This window comes from Pristiophorus japonicus, chromosome 2 (assembly GCF_044704955.1).
Source record: "Pristiophorus japonicus isolate sPriJap1 chromosome 2, sPriJap1.hap1, whole genome shotgun sequence".
Classification (NCBI taxonomy): Eukaryota; Metazoa; Chordata; class Chondrichthyes; family Pristiophoridae; genus Pristiophorus; species Pristiophorus japonicus.
In genome coordinates, this window is record NC_091978.1 from 227,362,598 (window position 1) to 227,387,115 (window position 24,518).

General features: G+C 43.5%; 1 protein-coding gene across 1 annotated transcript in view; it reads right to left on the minus strand.

Moving 5' to 3' along the window:
* sdad1 (SDA1 domain containing 1) overlaps nt 1–24,518 on the minus strand; it is a 102,619-nt gene that overhangs the window by 32,016 nt on the left and 46,085 nt on the right. Inside the window, exons 11-16 of the mRNA XM_070871049.1 lie at nt 21,702–21,805; nt 14,981–15,038; nt 14,839–14,897; nt 13,589–13,665; nt 11,633–11,730; nt 5,397–5,473 (exon numbers count right to left, since the gene is read on the minus strand). Of these exons, the coding sequence (XP_070727150.1) occupies nt 5,397–5,473; nt 11,633–11,730; nt 13,589–13,665; nt 14,839–14,897; nt 14,981–15,038; nt 21,702–21,805 (473 nt within the window). The remainder of the gene's footprint in view (nt 1–5,396; nt 5,474–11,632; nt 11,731–13,588; nt 13,666–14,838; nt 14,898–14,980; nt 15,039–21,701; nt 21,806–24,518) is intronic.

A 24,518-nucleotide genomic window follows, 5' to 3' on the forward strand; every position in this document is an offset into this window, starting at 1 on the left:
TGGAGTGATTCGTGGAAGGAGAAGATTGGGCAGACTTTGTGAGCCGTTTGAGCCAGTTCTTCTTGGCCAACAAAATGGAGATCGGCGCCGGGCAGTGTTCCTCACGGTTTGCGGTCCAAAAATTTATGGTCTGATAAAGAATCTACTCCTGCCTGTGAGTCCAACAGAGAAGACGTATGAAGAATTGTGCACACTGGTACAGGACCACCTTAAGCCAGACGAAGGCATCACCATCTCGAGATACAGATTTTACACGCACGTTCACTCAGAGGGCCAGAATGCAGCGGAAATCGTTGCTGACCTGAGACGTCTAGCGGGATCGTGTAAGTTCAGGGCTGTGTTGGCAGACATGATGCGGGACTTCTTTGTAATCGGCATCAACCACGAAATGATCCTGTGTAAACTACTGGCGGTGGAGACGTTGGACTTGAACAGGGCCATTACAATCGCTCAGTCATGCATGACGACGGATAGAAGTCTAAAGCAGATATCAGTGAAAAATCGAAACTCGGCAAGTACTGTAATTATGATTGGTTTGGCATTCAGCAGAGCAGCACATGGCAGGGCCTACCCGACTGCGTACGCGTAACCTGTGGCTGCCCAAAGTCTGCCAACGGGAATGCATCCGATTTCTCCGTGTTGGCGTGTGGGGGAAATCACCAGCACCAGCAGTGCCGATTTAAGCAATATAGATGCAATGGCTGAGAGTGGGGCATCACCAGCGCAAGTGTCCGCGGATGAGCAAGCGTGCTGCGACACACCACGCGGAGGATGATGGTCAGACTAGCGCGGATCCGGATACGCAATCCGAGATACCAGAGGAAGAAGTGCAACTAAGAGCAAATCGATAATGATCAGTGAAATTTAATGGGGTGCCGGTATCGATGAAACTGGACACGAGGGCGAGTCAATCGATAATGAGCCAGAGGGCATTCAACAAGCTGTGGGATACTAAGACTGTGTGGCCCAGGCTGAGTCCAGTCAATGCCAAGTTGCGCTCGTACACCAAACAACTCATAACGATGATTGGCAGTGCCACAATTAAAGTGTCGTATGACGGTGCAGTTCACGAGTTACTGCTATGGATTGTCCCAGGCAATGGCCCAACACTGTTCGGTAGGAACAGGCTTGAGAAAATCAGATGCGATTGGAACGACATCAAGGCGTTGTCGTCGGAGAAAGATACATGTGCCCAAGTACTGAGCAAGTTCCCCTCGCTGTTCGAAGTAGGCATCGGCAACTTCACGGGGGCCAGGGTGCAGATCCACGTGGATTCGGATGCAAGACCCGTCCATCATAAAGCTCTGGCAGTTCAGTGTATGATGAGGGAGACGGTCGAAATCGAACTGGACAGACTCCAGCGTGAAGGTATGATATCACCGGTTGAATTTAAATGAATGAGCCCGCCCCATTGTTCCTGTGCTGAAAAGTGATGGCACAATCAGAATCTGTGGAGACTACAAGGCTACGATCAACAGGGTTTCGAAACAGGATCAGTACCCATTACCGAGGCTGATGACTGGTTTGCAATGCTAGCTGGGGGGGGGAAGTCGTTCACCAAACTGGACTTGACGTAGGCCTACATAACACAGGAGCTGGTCGAGATGTCAAAGAGATTTACGAGCATTAACATGCATAAAGGACTGTTTATTAATCACAGGTGCTCTTTATCACAGGGCCAAGATGACATCCTGATCACAGGTCGTGACTCCGAGGAACATCTGAACAACCTGGAAGAGGTTCTACATCGCCTGGACAGAGGGACTCAGACTGAAACGCTCAAAGTGCGTCTTCATGGCACCAGAGGTCAAATTCCTGGGGAGGAAAATTGCTGCCGACGGCATCAGGCCCACGGACACGAAAACGAAGGCCATCAAGAATGTACACAAGCCGCAGAATGTGACGGAGCTGCGTTCATTCCTGAGTCTACTCAACTACTTTGGTAACTTCCTACCTAAATTGAGCACCTTATTAGAACCACTGCACATGCTGCTAAGAAAAAGCGACAACTGGGTGTGGGGTGCGTCTCAAGACAGAGCTTTTGAGAAAGCCACTAATCTGCTTTGCTCGAACAAGCTGCTGGCACATTATGACCTATGTAAACATTTAGTATTGGCCTGTGATGCTTCGTCATATGGAATTGGTTGCGTACTCCAACAAGCTAATGAGTCGGGTAAACTTCAACCAGTCGTGTATGCTTCAAAAAGTTTGTCCAAAGCTGAAAGAGCCTACAGCATGGTAGAGAAAGAAGCACTAGCCTGTGTGTATGGGATTAAAAAGATGCATCAATCCCTGTTTGGTCTTCGGTTTGAACTGGAGACAGATCACAAGCCGTTCATTTCACTGTTCTCTGAAAACAAAGGTATCGATACCAATGCTTCATCCCACATCCAGAGGTAGGCGCTGACATTATCTGCTTATGATTATGTCATTCGCCATAGACCTGGCACCAAGAATTGTGCCGATGCTTTGAGCCATTTGCCGTTGCCCACACCGGAAGTGGAAACGCCACAACCGCCGGACCTATTATTAGTTCTGGATGCTTTAGAGAGTGAAGAAACCCCTGTCACGGCTCAACAAGTTAAGACCTGGACCAGTCAGGATCCGATTTTATCGGTGGTGAATAGTTGCATTCTCAAAGGTGATTGGTCTGCCATACCCAAGCAAATGTGCGAGGAGACCAAACCTTACATTCGTCGCAAACACGAACTGTCTATTCAGTCGGACTGTATACTGTGGGGCAATCGTGTTGTTATGCCCAAGAAAGGGAGAGAGAAATTTGTATGTGAGCCACATAGCACACATCCCGGCATTGTAATAATGAAAGCCATCGCCAGGTTTCATGTATGGTGGCCGGGAATTGACTCTGAGCTGGAATCATGTGTGCATCAGTGCAACACTTGCATGCAGCTCAGCAAAGCATGGTCCAGGATCCACATAGACTTTGCAGGTCCCTTCCTGGGGAAGATGTTTTTAGTTGTGGTGGATGCATATTCGAAGTGGATAGAGTGTATATTCATGTCACCCAGCACATCCATAGCTACCATTGAGAATCTCTGTCATGTTCACAACACATGGTCTGCCTGACAGTGTTGTTTGCGACAACGGATCGTGCTTCACCAGTCAGGAGTTTCAAAAGTTCATGAAACTCAATGGTATCAAACATGTAAGGTCAGCACCGTTCAAACCTACATCCAATGGGCAAGCAGAATGCGCTGTCCAAATCATAAAGCAGAGTATGAAGCGAGTAACCCAAGGGTCACTGCAGACCCGCCTGTCATGCATACTGCTGAGTTACAGGACAAGACCACACATGCTTACCGGGGTCTCGCCTGCTGAACTAATGATAAAGAGAGATCTTAAAACCAAGCTATCTCTTGTAAACCCTGACTTGAATAATCATGTTGAATATAGAAGACAGTCAGCAAGGGTATCACAATCACGCAGCTGTGTCACGCGATATTTCTGTAAATGATCCTGTATATGTTCTGAATTATGGCCAAGTGGATCGCTGATACTGTCATGGCCAAGGAGGGCAACAGAGTATTTATTGTCAAGCTCAAAAATGGGCAAGCATGCAGGAAACATATGGATCAGACAAAGCTGCGGCACACAGACGAACTGGAACAGTCGGTGGAAGAGACAATCGACGACCAACCAACCAACCTACCACCAGTCATCAGAGGCCTCAGTGGTCATCGGGACTTTCAATCACTGACATGTTCAATGAAAATGGACTTTCAATCCCTGACATGGCCATTGCCACTCCCACCAGGTCAGCCACCCAGCCACCAGTCATAACAGACTCTGAACACTCACCCAAGGCTGGAGTTGAACTGAGATGGTCAACCTGGGAGCGTAAAACACCGGACTGTCTTAATTTGTAAAAGACTGTTAATATCTCAGAGGGGGGTATTGTCATGTATGTACTTTTGGGATCACTAGCCACTAGATGGTGTCACTGTTGGAGGCCACTGGGCTGCACGCACGTGTGTGCAGCCAAATATAAAAGGCCAGCCATTTTGTATATTAGTCACTTTGGGCCTTAATAAAGCAGAGCCAAGGCCATACCTCTTGGAGTTAAACAGTACTCAGTTGAACAGTTATTGCATACACAATAAAAATGTAAATTCACAACAATAATGTAATTTACTACTCTGTGTGAGAGTGAGAATGTGAATAGAGGGATTGTGAATGTGTCTCATGGGAAGATAGCTGAAAGAAATGTCAAGTTGCAATAGCGCAATACTTGCAGTGTCGACACAAAAACGGGTTACTCAGAGTTGTGGTCAAACACGAGTTACGCGAAAAGCAAAGTCAGGCATGAGTCAGACGAAAGACTGCTATAACAAGCCCTAAAATAGGGAAGAACGATGAAGTGAAACTATAAACAAGCTAACATTAGCGCCCGCCCTGATTAGGGGACTTGTCGGCCTGCCATTGGATGTACTCGGGGGGAGGTAGAAAGGGATTGGATGGACCAAGTGCTAATCAAATGTGTTATGTTCTGAAAATGTATAACTGTTGAGCTTTTTGCATTGTATAGGGGCTTGTCCAGAGGAAGTTGAACAAGCTCTGATTGAGAGTGTTCCTTTGTCTTGACAAGTCCCGGCCGGAGAATCTTCAATAAAGGTCTTTTACAGAAAAGACAACAAGGGTGTTCGAGTCAGTGTATTCGCTGAAACAGATTGAGGGAAAAAGAATCCGTATTAACAAGAGAACTTCTCTGCACATTACACACATTAGAATCATAGAATACTACAGCACAGGAGGCCATTTGGCCCATCGAGTCTGCACCGGCTCTTTCGAAGAGCTATCCAGTTAGCTCCACTCTCCGGCCCATTCTCCATATCCCTGTCATTTTTTCTCCTTCAATTATTGATCCAATTCTCTTTTGAAAGTTACTATTAAATCTGTTCTGACAAAAGATCATCGACCTGAAATGTTAATTCTGTTTCTCTCCACAGATGCTGCCTGACCTGCTGAGTATTTCTTGCATTTTCTGTTTTTATTTCAGATTTCCAGCATCCACAGTATTTTGCTTTTGTATTACTAACAAATCTGTTTCCACCACTCTATTCCAAATCCTAACCACTCATGACGTAAAAAAGTTTTCCCCTCATGTTGCTTCTGGTTCTTTAACCAATCACCTTAAATATGTGCCCTCTCATTACTGACCCTTTAGCCATTGGGAACAGTTTCTCTCTATCTACTCTGTCTAAATCCTTCATGATGTTAAACATCTCCATCAAATCTCCTCTTGGCCTTTCTGCTGTAAGGAGAACAACCCCAGCTTCTCCAGTTATCCACGTAACTGTAATTTCTCATCCCTGGAACCATTCTAGTAAATCTCTTCTGTAGCCTCTCCAAAGCCTTCACGTCTGTTGTATTCTTACCCTATCTTTCTTGTGCAACATCTGAGGGTTCATTGTTCTAAAAAGCTGAATCAAGGATCTGGCAGACATCATTACATCTAAAGGGAAAGAAAAGTAGTTAAGAATGTACAGACTCAGAAAAAGACATTCATCCCATAAAATCCACATGTACAGCCCACTTGATTATGGGCTCTACCACATTCACTTAAATCTCAACAGCAAATTCTGCATAAATACCCACATTCCCAAAAGTAATCAAGTAAAAGGTCAGAGAATGCATCTTCACCATGTGATCCTGGCAGGTTCTCAGCAGTAAGGAAGCATGGTGCCCTGTTGACAAGCAAGTCAAAAACACTTAAAAAGATGGAGATGTAGAAGGGGAAGGAAACAGATTTAGTGTATTGTAAGTCGAGTATGGGCTGTGCTATATCAGATCTGAGAATGCTTGGTGCTGACTCGGTACCTGAAATGAAAATGTTCCCTTCTCCAGCACTCATATCCCTCACGTTGATGAGCATAATTTCCATCAAAAAGAAGAAACGGAGGAATTCTCCAGAAACAAAAAATGCCAGAGCTAGGACATTTCCATGAACCCACCCAAACGTTTACTTAACAAGTCTCTTGGTTAACTAAGACCGCCTATTTCCACCTCCGTAATATCGCCCGTCTCCGCCCTTGCCTCAGTTCATCCGCTGCTGAAGCCCTCATCCATGCCGGTTGCCTCTAGACTTGTCTATTCCAACGTACTCCTGGCTGGCCTCCCACATTCTACCCTACATAAACTAGAGGTGATCCAAAACTTGGCTGCCCGTGTCCTAACTCCCACCAAGTCCCACTCACCTATCACCCATGTGCTCGCTGACCTACAATGGCTTCCGGTTAAGCAACACCTCGATTTCAAATTCTCATCCTTATTTTTAAATCTCTCCATGGTCTCGCCCCTCCCCATCCTCGAGCCCCAGAACCCCCCACCATCCACCCTCCCCAAGATGTCTGCACTCCTCTAATTCTGCCCTCTTGAGCATCCCTGATTATAATTGCTCAATCATTGGTGGCCGTGCCTTCTGTTGCCTAGGCCCCAAGCTCTGGAACTCCCTGCCTAAACCTCGCCACCTCTCTAGCTCTCTTTCCTCAAGACGCTCCTTACACCCTACCTCTTTGACCAAGCTATTGGTCACCTTCGCTCATTTCTACTTATGCGGCTCGGTGTCAAATTTTTTATCTCATAATACTCCTATGAAGCGCTTTGGAACATTTCACTACGTTAAAGGCGCTATATAAATACAAGTTGTTGTTGTTGACCACTTTACCAGAAAAATACGCGTGATTTACCTGATGTAACATTTCAGGACTTATTGAACAGTGTATGCTCTGACTTACTATTATCTATGCCACAGAAGATTTGCTAATAACATGTCAAAAGTGGTATGTTAGCACACACTGAAGTCACACATCATTACGGATGTAAAACAATTTTAAAACGCTGCTGCTTCGCCTACTCGGAAGCCAAATCTGACCAGTAATTTACAACTTTGAGTTCCCTGGTCCAGCAATAATAAAACATGACTGATCTCAACCTCGCGACTTAATGACCATTATACTTTTCTGCCTGAAAAGGACACAGCTCTAACGTAGCAGAATTGTGCATTACATGGTTTAAAATTCTTGTCCTTATCAACTGACTTCCAGTGAGCAATGCAATGTGAGACCCACCAGTGTATTACATAAATAAAAGTCACTTTATTACAGATGCAAAATAATTTCAAAACAGAAAGAAAGCTGGATAGTTCTCTCTGGATTCTTCTGAAATTTACTCTAATGAAACTTGTTTTCTATTTCCTTCCCCTCCGTCCCCAAGAATTTAAAAGCAGCTATAATTACCTGGATTCCCACAGGGAGTATTTAAGCAGAGGTCTTAAAGGGCAGGGTAGCTGCTAAAGATCACAACAGTACCCCAGAATAAACATAAGCTTAAATGTGACAGATGGCCATATAATTAATATTAATTCTGAAATGTTACATTGGGGGGGGAAAAGAGAGGGGTGGGTATTGAGGGGCCATCGCCTAGGTTTTAGATTAGATTTTAACTACCTGTATTAATTGTGAATTAAGGAGGGAAATAAAGAGAGAGGGGAATGTTAAATTACGTTAATAACTATAACTCAGTTAAGAACATAAAGGGTTACATTTTGAGGACAAGTTGCATAACTTAGCTTGTATTCCCTTGCGTTTAAGAAAAATAAGGAATGCTCTAATTGATGTGTTTAAAATGATAAAAGGATTTGATAGAGTAGATACAGAGAAGCTATTTCCTCTGGTGGGATATCCAGAACACGAGGACATGATCTTAAAATTAGAGCTAGGACGTTCAGGGGTGAAATCAGGAAGCACTTTCCAACACAAAGAGGAATGGAAATCTGGAATTATTTCCCCCAAAAAGCTGCGGATGCCGGGACAATTGAAATTTTCAAGATTAAGATCGATATATTTTTGTTAAGTAAAGGCATCAAGGGATATGGATCAAAGGCAGGTAAATGGATTTGAGGTACAGATCAGTCATGATCTAATTGAATGAACAAACTCGAGGGGTTGAATGGTCTACACCTGTTCCTACTTAAAAGTAGTGTCAGCAAGTATTTGACCACTCAGAACACCACAGACAAGATCAATTGTCCTCATCTGATATCTACACATGTGCACTTCTAAGCGGGGTTGCTGGATAGCAAGAGTAGGAACCGTGTCCATTTCTCAGGTAGTCATTGTATTAACTAGTTGAGTATCAAGACAGCATAGTGCGAGATAGTTCTGACAACACAGTTTCAGATGATAGATAATCGAAGAACATCAAGTTAACAATCAAAGAGTTGTTAAAAAGGCATCCTATGTGTGATGCCAAGCAGCTGCAATCCTCGGCCAAAGTCTGAAGTCAATCAATGGAATGTTGTTCAGAAATCCGTGCTCAGTAAGGTCTCCAAAATTGTGCTACTCGGTCACCACTGTAGAAAATGTAATCAATTTAGATCAGGGTGAAATTAAAAGATCATGGTTTATGCTATTAGCTATCTCAACTGAATTCATGTATCAAGCAGCTCGAATTTATCAGCCTATTAAATGCCCCATCTTAGACCTATTGCCCTTAATTAAAAATAATTACTGAAAATATACCTATGAATCAGCTGATTCTATTTGGAATGAATGCAGATGATCTTCTAGCAAAATAATATTTTTTTGCCTTTATAAAAAATACATTATGTCTATTTGATACTACAAGGGACAGTTACCCCATTCCAGACTCAATCAGAATATGAATTATGGACTTGACCACTACCTAATACTATTTAACAGAGTAGTTTAATATTTTATTGAAAACACAAATTCTGCAGAGTGAAATTGCCAACAATAAGTGCGAGGAGCTCATGGACTTCTTTGTCACTAAGATTGAGATCATCCGATCGGCTGCCTCTACCACTTCTCTTCCTTCCCCATGCTCACCGAGCCACATTTCCTCCAAGGTTCCCCCCCTGCCCCAGCCCTAAACTCTCATCTTTCCAATCTCCCCTCATGCCCTCTCCGAGCTCAGCTTGTCCATGAAACCCACTTCTTGCTCCCTCGACCCTATTACCACTAAACCGCTGACCACCCAACTTCTTTTCCTGGCTCTCATGTTAGCTGATATTGTTAACAGTCCTCACTCCTCAGGTACTGTCCCCTTTTCCTTCAAATCTGCCATCATCATCCCGCTCTTCAAAAAAAACAACCCTTGACCACTCCGCCCTTGAAACCTACCGCCCCATCTCCAACCTCTAATTCTTTTCCAAAGTCCTTGAATGTGTTGTTGTCTCTCAAATCCAAGCCCATCTTTCCCGGAACTCCATGTTTGAATCCCTCCAATCAGGTTTCCGCCCCGCTACAGTACTAAACCGCTCTTATCAAAGTCACAAATGAAATCATATGTGACTGTGACAAAGGTAAATTATCCTTCTCAACCAGTATGCAGCCTTTGACACAGCTGACCGTATCATCCTCCTCCAATGCCTCTCCATCGTCATCCAGCTTGGTGGGACAACACTCTCCTGGTTCCATTCATATCTATCCAATCACAGCAAGAGAATCACTTGCTGGCTTCTTTTCCCACTCCTGCACCGTTACCTCGCGTGTCCCCCAAGGATCTATTCTTGGTCCCCTCCTATTTCTCATCTACATGCTGCCGCTCGGCCACATGATCCAAAAACACACGGTCTGTTTCCACATGTACGCTGATGACACCAAGCTCGACCTCACCACCACTTCTCTTGACCCCTCTACTGTCCCTAAATTGTCAGATTGCTTATCCGACATCAGTACTGGATGTGCAGAAATTTCCTTCAATTAAATATTGGGAAGACCAAAGCCATTGTCTTCAGTCCCTGCCACAAACTCCATTCCCTAGCCACTGACTCCATCCCTTTCCCTGACATCTGACTAAAGCTGAATCAGACTGTTCACAACCTTGGTGTCATATGTGACCCTGAAATGAGCTTGCAACCTCATATTAATGCCATCTAAGACTCGGCCTCGGCCTCAGCTCAACTGTTGCTGAAACCCTCATTCATGCTGTTGTTAGCTCTAGACTTGACTAGTTCAACGCACTACTAGCCGGCCTCCCCATGTTCTACCTTCCGCAAATTTAAGGTCATCCAAAACTCTGCTGCTTATGTCCTAACTCGCATCAAGTCCTGTTCAGCCCTGTGCTCGCTGACCTACATTGGTTCCCAGTTAAACAACACCTCAATTTTAAAATTCTCATCCTTGTTTTCAAATTCCTCCATGGCCTCGCCCCTCCCTATCTCTGTAATCTCCTCCAGACCCCACAACCTCCGCCGCCCCCCCCCCCCCCCCCCCGAGATAGCTGCGCTCCTTTAATTCTGGCCTCTTGAGCATCCCTGATTTTAATCGTTCAATCATTGATGACCATGCCTTCAGCTCTGGAATTCCCTTCCTAAACCTCTCTACTGCTCTCTCCTGCTTTACGATGCTCCTTAAAACCTATCTCTTTGACCAAGCTTTTGATCATCAGTCCTAATTTCTCCTTACGTGGCTCGGTATCAAATTTTGTTTTCTAACGCTCCTGTGAAGTGCCTTGGGAAGTTTCACATATTCTTGTTGTTGTTGACAAGGCTTTTATTAAAGTGAGGAATAAATAAAGAAGCTCAAATACAATATATCCATAATCACACACGACCAACACCCACAGACAGAGTGCATGCAGATATTGACCAAATGGTTGTATATAGCTGAACATCTTCAACACAAAACAGAAGTATTCGTAATTTATGATCTATTAACAAAACTGTATTTTCAGAAATCACACATTTTAAAAGCTGTAATTCCCACAATTTGTTAGTAGGTCACCAATTATGGAGAAAAAAAAAATTCTCCTGTTTCCGTTATGAGGAATCATTGATGACAACTGGCTTTGACTCTGGGTCCTGGGTTCAAATCCCATGCAGACCGATGGCATAAATGTCTCCTCTGTCTATTGTTTTTAAGAGCCCTCCAGATCCTGTTGGCCGAAGATAAAAAGAACAAAACTGCCATAAATTTGTCACCAATCGACAACATCACTCAGACAGGCCTAACGATTGTTGGTGTGAGAAATGGCAAAATTTCACACAGATGCAGATGGTGTTCATCTGAGGGACAATATTGGGTAGAGCAGAAAGATCTTTACTCTGTGTCTTGCCTAATAGCTATTCTGGGAGCACTTGATGCCGACAATGGGCACTGGAAGTGGAAAGTGTTCCAATATCCAGCACTGTCATTCTTCAACCTCGGCAAAAAGAGAGAAGAATTTGATCCCTACAGTAACAACAACAGCCACTGTGGATTGATTACTTTCTTCCCTTTTGTTCCCCTTCACCAATGAAACGTATGTTTCTATCCTTCATTGGAAAGGAACAATAAAATACTTTTTGAAATGGATTGGCATGCTCATATAGCTAAACAATGTCGGTATAAACAAGAATTTGTATCACCATGTGACAGATTAATCTTGGATATAGTTATGGAATACACATTTTCTGCAAAACCCATTTGTAAATGTTTCTGTGCTCAATTCAATTAGAATTGGAGATTTGTACAGAACACTTAACATATTACCATTCGAAGAGAGAAATAGTGTTCAATAAACACACACACTGTTTGTTATTGTTACTGACAATGGCAACACCATTATGAAATAATCCGTTAAAAGTAAATGTTTAAATTTGGCCACTCACTTTTGTCTTTGTGCATCTTGTACTGAGCAAGGTCCTGGAGAAGATCTTCTGTGATGGCAAGAGGACATCGCGCACTCACTTCTTTAATGGTGTTAATCCTATTTGTGAATAGATTTGTTTTAAGATGTTAGTCCACTAATCTGCAGGTTTTCAAACTAGGTTACCTGGAGCTTAGTGGGTCGGGGAGCGGAAGGAGCAGCGTGGCGGCCTGGCCCAGCAGGCCGAGTTGTTCCCGGCCTGCGAGCACCATCGGAGCAGGCCGGGGAGCAGAAGGAGCAGCATGGCGGCATATCACTCCAGGGAGCAGCACGTGCTGGAGCAGGAGAGCAACGGCAATGAAGAGGGGTCACCAAGATCCAGGTTGGTGATTGGAGTGTGGACAGGTACAGCAGGAGCGGCGAGTGATCGTGGAGCGACGTGATCGGGGCCCAGGAGAGGCGAGGGCCTAGGGGCAGCACAGACGGGCCTACACTGCGATATGTGTGTGCACTAGGCCCGTGTAGCAGAGCTGGTCTCCAGTTGTCTTGGTTAATCCTTGCCACTGGACCAAGACCGAGCTCTGTCAAGCCTGTGTAGTGGCTGGTGTGCAACGGTCACCACACGTTAAAAAAATCCATGCACAGGCATCTTCCACCCTTCAAGATTTAGTTCGCCACCTAATTAGGTGCTTCATTGAACTTTCTGACGTGGAAGCAAGTCATCCTCGATTCGAGGGACTGCCTATGATGATGATGATGATGGAGGGGTCTGCAAAGTCATCAGATCTTTGCTAAACTTCAGAATTCTGAACATTTCTGTATTTATTGATTTAGTTGTCCCTTATTTCTGTTGCTGTATACGAATAAATACATGTTCTGCAAAGATATCACTATTTTCCTTCAGGTAGCAACATTGTCTTGAGAGTTAAAATGAGGATGCCAGGATTGTTTGTGTTGCCCTAAGTCCTCATTCAAAGAGTCACTCTTTATGGGCGAGCTAAAACCAGAAACATTGGCGGCCTATTCATATCGAACCTTGGTTAGAACACACTTGGAGTACTGCATACAGTTCTGGTCGCCATATTATAAAAAGGATATAAAGGCACTGGAGAGGGTGCACAGAAGATTTACAAGAATGATACCAGAAAAGCAAGGGTATACACATCAGGAAAGGATGAACAGGCTGGGTCTCTCTTCTCTTGAAAAAAGGCTGAGGAGTGACCTATAAGAGGTCTTTAAAATTATGAAAGGTTTTGATAAAGTGGATAGAGAGAGAATGTTGCCACTTGTGGGGAAGAGCATAACTGGAGGCCATCAATGTAAGATAGTCACCAAGAAATCCAATAAGGAATTCATAGGAAAATCCTTTACCCAAAGAGTGGTGAGAATGTGGAACTCGTTACCACAGGGAGTGGTTGAAGCGAATAGTATACATGCATTTAAGGGGAGACTAGACAAGCATATGGGGGAGAAGGGAATAGAGGGTAATGCTGATAGATTTAGATGGGGAAAGATGGGAGGAGGCTCGAATGGAGCATAAACGCCGGCATGGACTGGTTGGGCCGAATGGCCTGTTTCTGTGTTGTATATCCTATGTAATTCTATTTGATTTTGCAGGGCATCATAGCCAAGCCCACTCTGACCTCACCCAAAATCCACACGCCAGGAGGGATCACCAGAAGCAGAGGCCCTGACTGATTCTTGCCCCTCCCTAGCTCTGGTGAACGGAGGCCAATCATTCTCTTTCAGATCAGGTCAGCTAACAACAAGGACCAGAGATCAAATTTAGGAACTTCTGATCTGTATGCCTCAGTATCACAGCAGGCAATGCATTGACCACGAAGCCATCGGAAGCTTCTTTAAAAATAGAACATACTATTACTTTAGCAATAACTTGCTCTTTAGCAAAATGGAGTTCATTGTATTAAGTGTATATACTTAACCGAAGAACTAATAATTTAATGTTTGTTATACATACCCGACAGTCATAACTTCACCAGAATTTCTGTCTGTAACAAAGTTGTTTGCTATAGTCATCACCATTGTTTGAATAATCTAGAAAACCCCAAAAAATTATTTGTAACATTTTTAATCATAGTAATGCTCACAATACTTGTTGATTTGGTGACATACGTCCTCCACTAATGACGGATATAGGTACTCCAACTATTAGAGACCATTGTCAAGGACAAAATGAATTCTCACTTAGAAAAGCATGGGTTAATAAGGGACAGCCAGCAGAGATTTGCTAAAGGTATAGCATGTATGACTAAAGAGTTCTTTGATGAAGTAACAGCGGGTTGAAGGTAGTGCAGTTTATGTTCTGTATGTGGACTTTCAAAAGGCATTTGATAAAGTACCACATAACTGACTTGTTAGCAAAATAGAAGCACATGGTTTTAAAGGGAAGGTGCTTGGGTACGTCAATGGCTAAGGGATAGGAGGCATACAATAGTGGTGAATGGATATCTTTCTGACTGGAGAGAAGTATGCAGTGAGGTCCCCCAGGGCTCGGTATTCGGATCATTGCTTTTCTTGTTATATATAAAAGACCTGGACTTGGGTAAAGGGAGTACAATTTAGAAGTTTGCAGATGATACAAAAATTGGAAACATAGTAAATAGTGAGCAGGTTAGTAGCAGACTTTAGGAGGACAGAGACAGACTGGTGAAATGGGCAGACACATGGCAGATGCAATTTAATGCAGATAAGTGTGAAGTGATGCATTGAGAGAAACAACATGGAGAGGCAGTATAATTTAAATGGTACTATTTTGAGCAGTGCAAGACTAGAGGGACCCAGGGTGGGGGATCATATCCACAAATCAATGAATGTGGCAAGTTGATAAGGCAGTTAAGAAAGCGTATGGAATACTTGGCTTTGTAAATAGAAGCATTGAATACAGAAACAAGGAAGTTATGCTAAACCTTTATAAATCATTGGTTAGGCCTCAACTGGAGTATTGTGGCCAATTCTGGGCACCATACATTAGGAGGGATCTCAAGGCCTTAGAGGATAGAGAAGAGGTTTATCAGAATGATACCAGGATTGAGAGACTTCAGTTATGTGGAAAGATTGGAGAAGCTGGGATTGTTGTCCAAGCAGAGAAGGTTAAGGAGAGACCCAATAGAGGTATTCAAAATTATGAGGGGTTTTGATAGAGAAAGTAGGGAGAAACTGTTTCCTCTTGCTTTAAAATAGGGAACATTTTAGATATTTGATCATTACCTCTGGTGGAACCAGCTGATGAGCGGCCTGTGCAGCATAGAGAAGAATCTTGGTCACATCTAAAAAGGGCGATATTGAAGGATCATATGTAACTGCATTAAATGGCACAGTTTCAAATAGATAATACGGGAGATAGACTCACCTCTCTGATGCGGCTGAAGGAAACGTTGTGTGAATGGGTAGAAGTTAAAGAGGAATAACTGTTAAGGAAAAAGAAAATTCAAGTGAAGCAACAGTGCACAAGGCTGACTGCACAGACTAAAAGCCTCATTAACTATATTTCCTGTATGTGAAAAAGTATTTAATCTTGTGAAGTGGCTATAAATGTCACCAGCCCAGGAACACAAATGTTCCAGATAATGGCAATGTCTCGACAATCTGGCCCCTAAGCTATATAGATTACCACATGATCAATACAATATAGTATGCTGTCAAGTATTATTCTTTGGAATAAAAAGTAGCCAATCTCATCACAAAGAGAGAACTGTAATTAACAGGCTGCTGTCCTATAATTTTATTGGGCCAAAAATTGCAGTCGGAAGTTTCCTGCAGGCGGACACCTCCAACCACACACACAAAAAAAAAATGAAAATACCTGTTGGTCCCACTTTGGGTCCCAGGCCTAGCTGCGCAGCCCAGTGCAGAGGCTCACACATCCTAGGAGCATAAACACTTCCTGGGATCATGTGGGCTTGGACCATCAATGAAAATGTAGTATTCTTATTCATAGTAATGGGAGCTTTGAGCTCCCATTACTATGAATGGGGAGACCCCTAAAAACAAATAAAATACAAACATTAAAAAAACTTCACTTTTAAAAAATTAATAAAGATGTTATTAAATGTTTGAGAAAAATGTATTTTTTTGAAATAAAAAAAAAATGTTTTAATAGTGTTAAACATAAACTTACCTTCATGGGCAGGATTTTAAATATAAAAATAAGTAATTTTTTCTATTTTTTAAACTCTTACACACTGGCAAAAACAGGTCCAAGCGTAAGAGTTTGAAGGACTTTCACTGGGCAAGAGTTGGACAAATAGTCCAAATCTCCGCCCGTGAAGGCCCTTCTCCCGGGGATGCATTTGATCTGATGTGTGATCTGATGTCATTTTGACAGATAGCAAGTCCCGGGTCTTCTAGGTGCATGCGCTTCGCGTGCCTAAACCCGGAACTTGCGGAGCCTCTTCGGGCGCGTGCGTGCTGAAGCCCTCATCCATGCCTTTGTTACTTCTAGACTTGACTATTACAACGCACTCCTGGCTGGCCTCCCACATTCTACCCTACGTAAACTAGAGGTGATCCAAAACTCGGCTGCCCGTGTCCCAACTCGTACCAAGTCCTGTTCACCAATCACTCCTGTGATCGTTGACCTACACTGGCTTCTGGTTAAGCACCGCCTTGATTTCAAAATTCTCATCCTTATTTTCAAATCCTTCCATGGCCTTGCACCTTCCTAACTCCTCTAGCCCCACAACCCCAACCCCCCGGAGATGTCTGCGCTCCTCTAATTCTGCCCTTTTAAGCATCCCTGATTATAATCGCTCAACCATTGGTGGTAGTGCCTTCTGTTGCCCAGGCCCCAAGCTCTGAAACTCCCTGCCTAAACCTCTCCACTTCTCTTTTCTCCTTCAAGATGTTCCTTAAAACCTACCTCTTTGACAAAACTTTTGATCACCTGCACTAATTTCTACTTATGCAGCTTGGTGTCAAATTTTTTCATTTCATAATACTCCTCTGAAGCGCCTTGGGACGTTAAAGGCGTTATATAAATACAAGTTGTTGTTGTTGTAAAATTGCTTCTATATATTAAAAAGACTGTTTGACCATTAGTGCACCACAATTCCTTTTTTTTTTGCTATATCATACAGTACAACTTAAAATATAAATGTATGTGGAACGCAAATACAAATGGGTTTATAGGATGGGTGCAATCTAAATTCAATCTCCTTTATATGCCTTAGAAACAGGCTTTGTGCACTCAACAGGAGACCAGGATAACTCTCAATCAAATTAAGTATAAAAAGAAAGAATTTACACTTATACATTACCTTTCATGACCTTAGGATGTCCAAAGTGCTTTACAACCAATGAAATATGTTTGGCGTAATTGCTGTTGAAATGTATTGTATAAATGTGGATGAATTATGTATTTATGTATGCTTAAGCTCTTTCATAAAAACTGTTGCACTTTACTTTCTAGAGTGTGTCCTGTATCTCGCTGTACAAATAGGTTACTACACCGATTTATGTCATCATCATAGGCAGTCCCTCGAAATCGAGGAATACTTGCTTCCACTCTAAAAGTGAGTTCTCAGGTGACTGTACAGTCCATTACGGGAAATATAATCTCTGTAGCAGGTGGGGCAGACAGCGGTTGAAGGAAAGGGTGGGTGGGGAGCCTGGTTTGCCGCACGCTCCTTCTGCTGTCTGTGCTTGATTTCTGCATGCTCTCAGCGCCCTCCCGGATGCTCTTCCTCCACTTTGGGCAGTCTTGGGCCAGGGATTCCCAGGTGCCACTGGGGATGTTGCACTTTATCACTTTATCCCTACCGGCACGGATTCATGTAAATCCTGGGTTATAGTGCAAAAGCAGATTGAGCTGAACTACTTTTCCAAAATCATTAAAGAGCAAAGTTACCTGCGCTAGAAATAGGGCCGGGGTGTGGTGAATCAGTTAGCCATAGTTCCCGCTCTGATTGTTATTCAGTGACCTATACTGGAAAGTACTTTTGTGGACAAAATTAGTCTCCCACAATTGAAAGCCTACATATAGAATTTGCACCCTGTTGATGGTTTTAACAGTGATATTGCTATTTTATCATAAAAGTACTGCTTACAAAGAAGAACAAAACTTTGTCTCTATTGTTTCTCCTTTGGACACAGTGTAGCAATTAGGAGTAGGCCAAGATGAGTATTAATTGAGCTTTTAAAAATTAATAGCTTTGAAAGAGTGAATAGGGTAAGACTATTTATTTTGGTTGGGGAGTCAGTGACGAGGAAACAGCAATTTAAAATTGTCACTAGGAGAGCAAGGAGAGCGGTTAAGATAAATTTTTTTACATAGACGATTGTTGGGAGTATGGACTGCTTATCCACGGGAAATGCTCGAGACAGAGACCATTGCATCTTTCAATGGAAAGTTGGAAAAATATTTGAAGTAGAGAAAAATATTAGGAAGGAGGGAGACGCAGCAAAGAAAAGGGATTAGTTTTGGATTTCTCTAGCAAATAGACACAATGGACTGAATGGCTTCCTTCTGTGCTGTAAACCTCTGTGGTTCTATGTCTAAACTGAGGTAAAATGTAAAGCTTCACTATTCAAGCTCAGAGATTCTTGGCTTAATAAAGATTGAAAAGAATAACCTTTAGATTTCTTCAGCATGTTTTTGGGGCACCCTGCCTTTATAACATATAGAACAGGTGCCGAGCTTTGATCTTGTGGCTTCGGAAACAGGAAATTAGGGATGCGTGCAATAAAGGTACAGCAGTTATCATGCATGACTTTAATCTGCATATAGATTGGGCTAACCTAACTGGTAGCAATACGGTGGAGGAGGATTTCCTGAAGTGTATAAGGGATGGTTTTCTAGACCAATACATCGAGGAACCAACTAGAGAGCAGGCCATCCTAGACTGGCTATTGTGTAATGAGAGAGGATTAATTAGCAATCTTATTGTGCGAGGCTCCTTGGGGAAGTGTGACCATAATATGGTAGAATTCTTCATTAAGAAGGAGAGTGACACAGTTAATTCAGAGACTAGAGTCCTGAACTTAAAGAAAGGTAACTTCGATGGTATGAGACATGAATTGGCTAGGATAGACTGGCGAATGATACTTAAAGGATTGGATAGGTAATGGCAGACATTTATAGATCACATGGATGAACTTCAACAATTGTATATCCCTATCTGGCGTAAAAATAAAACAGGGAAGGTGGCTCACAAGGGAAATTAGGGATAGTGTTAAATCCAAGGAAGAGGCATATAAATTAGCCAGAAAAAGCAGCTTTGGGAGGACTGGGAGAAATTTAGAATTCAGCAGAGGAGGACTAAGGGTTTAATTAGGAGGGGGAAAATAGAGTATGAGAGGAAGCTTGCAGGGAACATAAAAACTGACTGCAAAAGCATCTGTAGATATGTGAAGAGAAAAAGATTAGTGAAGACAAACGTAGGTCCCTTGCACTCAGAATCAGGTGAATTTATAATGGGGAACAAAGAAATGGCAGTCCAACTGAACAAATACTTTGGTTCTGTCTTCACTAAGGAAGACACAAACAACCTTCTGGAAGTACTAGGGGACCAAGTGTCTAGTGAGAAGGAGGAACTGAAGGATATCCTTATTAAGCGGGAAATTGTTAGGGATATTGATGGGACTGAAGGCCGATAAATCCCCGGGCCTGATAGTCTGCATCCCAGAGTACTTAAGGAAGTGGCCCTAGAAATAGTGGATGCAATGGTGATCATTTTCCAACAGTCTATCGACTCTGGATCAGTTCCTATGGATTGGAGGGTAGCTAATGTAACACCACTTTTTAAAAGGGGAGGGAGAGAGAAAGCGGGGAATTATAGACCAGTTGGCCTGACATCGGTAGTGAGGAAAATGTTGGAATCAATTATTAAAGATTTAATAGCAGCGCATTTGGAAAGCAGTGATAGGATCGGTCCAAGTCAGCATGGATTTATGAAAGGGAAATCATGCTTGACAAATCTTCGAGAATTTTTTGAGAATGTAACTAATAGAGTGGACAAGGGAGAACCAGTGGATGTGGTGTATTTGGACTTTCAAAAGGCTTTTGACAAGGTCCCACACAAGAGATTAGTGTGCAAAATTAAAGCACATGATTGGGTGTAATGTATTGACGTGGATAGAGAACTGGTTGGCAGACAGGAAGCAAAGAGTAGGAATAAACGGGTCCTTTTCAGAATGGCAGGCAGTGACTAGCGGGGTACCGCAAGGTTCAGTGATGGAACCCCAGCTATTTACAATGTACATTAATGATTTAGACAAAGGAATTGAATGTAATATCTCCAAGTTTGCAGATGACACTAAGCTGAGTGGCAGTGTGAGCTGTGAGGAGGATGCTAAGAGGCTGCAGAGTGACTTGGACAGATCAGGTGAGTGGGCAAATGCATGGCAGATGCAGTATAATGTAGATAAAATGTGAGGTTATCCACTTTGGTGGCAAAAACAGGAAGGCAGAATATTATCTGAATGGTGACAGGCAGGTACAGCAGGTGGTGAAAAAGGCAAATGGCATGTTAGCCTTCATAGCGAGAGGATTTGAGTATAGGAGCAAGGCGGTCTTACTGCAGTTGTACAGGGCCTTGGTGAGGCCACACCTCGAACATTGTGCACAGTTTTGGTCTCCTAATCTGAGGAAGGACATTCTTGCTATTGAAGGAGTGCAGTGACTGATTCCCGGGTTGACAGGACTGACATATGAAGAAAGACTGGATCGACTAGGCTTATATTCACTGGAATTTAGAAGAATGAGAGGGGATCTCATAGAAATATATAAAATTCTGACGGGATTGGACAGGTTAGATGCAGGAAAAATGTTCCCGATGTTGGGAAAGTCCAGAACCAGGGGTCACAGTCTAAGGGTAAGGCGTAAGCCATTTAGGACTGAGATGAGGAGAAACTTCTTCACTCAGAGAATTGTGAACCTGTGGAATTCTCTACCATAGAAAGTTGTTGAGGCCAGTTCATTAGATACATTCAAAAGGGAGTTAGATGTGGCTCTTACAGCTAAAGGGATCAAGGGGTATGGAGAGAAAGGAGGAATGGGGTACTAAAGTTGCAAAAATGATCAGCCATGATCATATTGAATGGTGGTGCAGACTCGAAGGGCTGAAAGACCTACTCCTGCATCTATTTTCTATGTTTCAAAGATGACTAGAAAATGTACATTTGCACATGGAAGGCTCTGGATTCAACACAACTTTGCCACTCGGTTTCTCAAAGTTTCTACTGTTAGAAATTGTAGCTTTTGAACTCCTGATCCGTAAGCCCGAATAAAAGCTCGAACTCCTTTTACAAAAGCCTTTTAAATCTCTGTTATGAATGTCTTGTTGGGCAACAGTCCACTGAGAAAGAGCTTTCCCCTCCCTATCCCTGTAGCTTCCTCCAATCCTGCAACCATCCAGGACCTCTGCGCTCCTCCAATTCCGGCTTCTTTTCCTAGGCCTAAGCTCTGGAACTCCCCTCTCTACCTCCTTTAAGATGCTCCTTAAAACCTACCTCTTTGACCAAGCTTTTGGTCATCTGCCATAATTTCATCTTATGTGGCTCGGCGCCAAATTTTTGTCTTATAACACTCCTGTGAAGTACCTTGGGATGCTGTACTACATTAAAGGCACTATATAAATACAAGTTGTTATTGTTATTGTTGTACATCCCCAATTTTAATCGCTCCACCATTGGTGGCCGTGTCTTCAGCTGCCTAGGCCCTAAGCTCTGCAATTCCCTCCCTAATCGTCTCCACCTTTTTTTCCTCCTTTAAGACGCTCCTTAAAACCTACCTCATCTGCTCCAATCTCTATGATTCGGTGTCAAATTTTGTTTTAAAACGCTCCTGTGAAGTGCCTTGGGATGTTTTATTATGTTAAAGGTGCTATATAAATGCAAATTGTATCGTGCCTTTCCTATCCCCAGGATGTCCCAAAGTGCTTCACTTATTGAAGCCTGATAAATAACCACTGATACTGGCCTGATGGTACCACATAATGATCTCTAGTGTTGCATATTTGGTTATTTAACACTATTCCACCTTGATTTCCTGTGTAATCTATATAAAATTTGAACAGTATTGCAAAATAATTATTACAAAATATTTGTATAAAAAATGTTTTTAAAAAATTCACCTCATGAATTCCAATTAATCTTGATATTAGATCCATCATCATCATCTTAACTTCAAATCTTTCCTTAGAATCTTCCAACTGTTTGAAAAGTTTCTCTGCAAAACCTGTAGCAAAGTGAATCATATGCCATTAAAGTTTTGTCAAGTGATACAGGTTAAAGTAAACTTCTACCAATAGGGAAAAGATGTAGACTTGTTTCTATATCATGTAGACCAAAGTAACTAGACAAAGCTTCAATTTCCATGAATTCCACTCAAAAGAACCATTGCACCGACCTAGAGGCTTCTTTACAACTTCAGTACCTATAATGTAAATCAGCTAGAAGTTAAAGGGCTAGAAGTTCCATTGCATTGCCGCCCGGTTTCTCAGCGGGATTGGTCATTTTGAGTGAGAACCGGGTCGGCGAAAATTTCCACAGCTGAGTTCTGCAGACGGTTTCGAAGTATCTTTGGGGAGCGGACTGCCGGCGTGTACCGTCCATGGATCTCCATCGCTCGATTTTTGGCTCAGCGGTGACCCATAGGTAAGTATAAAAAAAAACGCCCATGAGAAGCAGCGGAGCTGGGCGGTAGGTAAGTAGCCCTGCGATAAAAGGTAAGTAAATGGGTTTTTACTAATTTTTTTTAATTCACTTGCCATGATTGAAGTGAAAAGGGTCCCGAGAATGTTTTTCTGGTTTTTTATTTTACGTTTTTAAAAAAATATACTTTTCGTGTTTATCTCCTCCTAGGCCCAACCCGCAGCCTCGGTGTAAATTTTAGTAATTATTGCCCATTTTTTCTTTTAAGAACCGCCCAATCGGCCGAAGATTCCATTTTCTGCTGAGAATCAGGGTGTAAGATCCATTTTTTTTCCACTGGGTGGATTTTTAATTTCTTGTGTAAATGGAATTTTGCGCCAGCGATAATTTGAGAATCTTAGCAGTATTTTGGGTGGCAATCCGGCGATGACAGACTTTGGGGAAATTCTAGTCCAAAGTCTTTGGGGCCAAAATTGCATCCCCTACCCACACCCCCCCCCACCCCACCGATAAGGCCTCTGACCGCCTGAAAGCGTCGGCCATGGGGCAACATGGAATGGCCGGCGACTCTCCGCTGAGTGGCCGACAGTTTGTAAATTGCCCTTCTTGTGTTTTGGAGCGGTGCCTGGGATCGCTCCGCCCAGTTTCCCACCGAGGCATGCACCCTTACCGACTGGTGGGGATCCCCTCACAGAATTGCCCCTCAGGAAATGGCTCCTTTCCCGGTATTGCCCCGTGGGAGCGGCCCCGCCGCCGGTCAGTGCCCTCGACAGCTTTTTGTGTCGGTGCACTCCCTGTGGCATGGAAGCCCGGCCGCCCTTAAAGGGGAGGGCGCACTGCCGCGGCCAGCCTGTTATTTTTTTTTTGTCGGCCTACTGCCAGGTCGGATGACAATTATGCCCCCAGGTTCAGCCGGGCTGCCAACAGGCATCCTGGCACCCCCTCGTGGGTGCCGGGCTGCTGGCCCTGCCAAAACCCTCCCTGGTGGCCCAGTGGCCCTAACTTAAAAGTATGCAGGGCTCGCAGCGGCCCTCCCGTTTAACTGAAGGGGATAGACGTTGTAACGTGTCAGCGTGATACGGCATGTCCGCATGCGCGGACATCATCAGCGCGCGCTGATGACTGGTTGGGGCGGCCGACCCGCTGTATGGGCACTTCCGTCTCTCAGCCGCCACGACATCAGCCCGGACCAAAAGAAAACTTCCAAGTGCTGAATATCGATGGAATCTCTGCCGCATGGGCTGCGACAGAGAAAAACTTTAAGAAACGGAGGGTGCACCCGGTTTCGGGCGGTGAGCAATTTTGGCCGACTTCTCTCTATAAAAAGGAACAACATTACCAACAGTTTGAATTATAAAAGGAACAACATTACCAACAGTTTGAATTCATGAAAGCCATTACATGGGCAGTAGCTGATTTGTGGCATTAGCATCTAACGGGTTCTCAACTCACAACCACAAAAGGCGTGAGGCAAGTATCTGAGTGCTCCATCATCTGACAATGACTATATATGAAAGCTAGAATAGGTATTTTGGGGAAAATTATAGCACATAGGGTATAGCACATAGGGCCCAGTATATAGGGCCCACTGATTTTTAGCAAAAGGGACAAACTTGTTGGCGGTAATGATCTTTCCCTATTTCGAAAAGTGTTGTGCTCCTACGTACATAATTGCACATTTTAGTAAAAAAGACACTTTTGCAGTTATCCAATTGTTAAAATCCCAGGAAGCAAAGAAAATAACAGAAACCTGATGGGGCAGAGGTCATGGGCTAGATTTTACACTTTTATGCAGATTGGGCGTTATTTCCGGCATGGGCGGTAAAAATGGGTTTTCAGACTGCCGGCTTGTCGCCCATTCTCAAAGCCGCTAGTCTCCATTTTTGAAATTGGGCGTTATCACGAGCGATATGAAATGGGCGATAGCGTTAAATCTCTTTGATCTTCTGCCGTAAAGTGTTGCCGTCCTTAGCAACGGCATGGCAATGCTCGTTTCCTGCAATTCAGGAGGTCAGGGGTCATCATTACGTGCGCAGAAGAGGAGACAGAGACAGAGGGAGCAGAGAGGACTGAAAGCGTGTGTGGGTGTGGTGTGTGCTTGTTTGGCTGTTGTGGGAGGCATGAGGGAGATTCACCAGCTTCAAAAAGCCTACTAAGCACCAAGAACATAGTTGGCACCGAGTTTTTGTCCAACAAATATATAACATGGAAGGCATGGAGGAGGCCCTGAAACTAGTAGCCAGGAACACTAGCGGCAGAGGGCTCCCAGTGGTCCCAGAGCACGGCACTGCAACCCA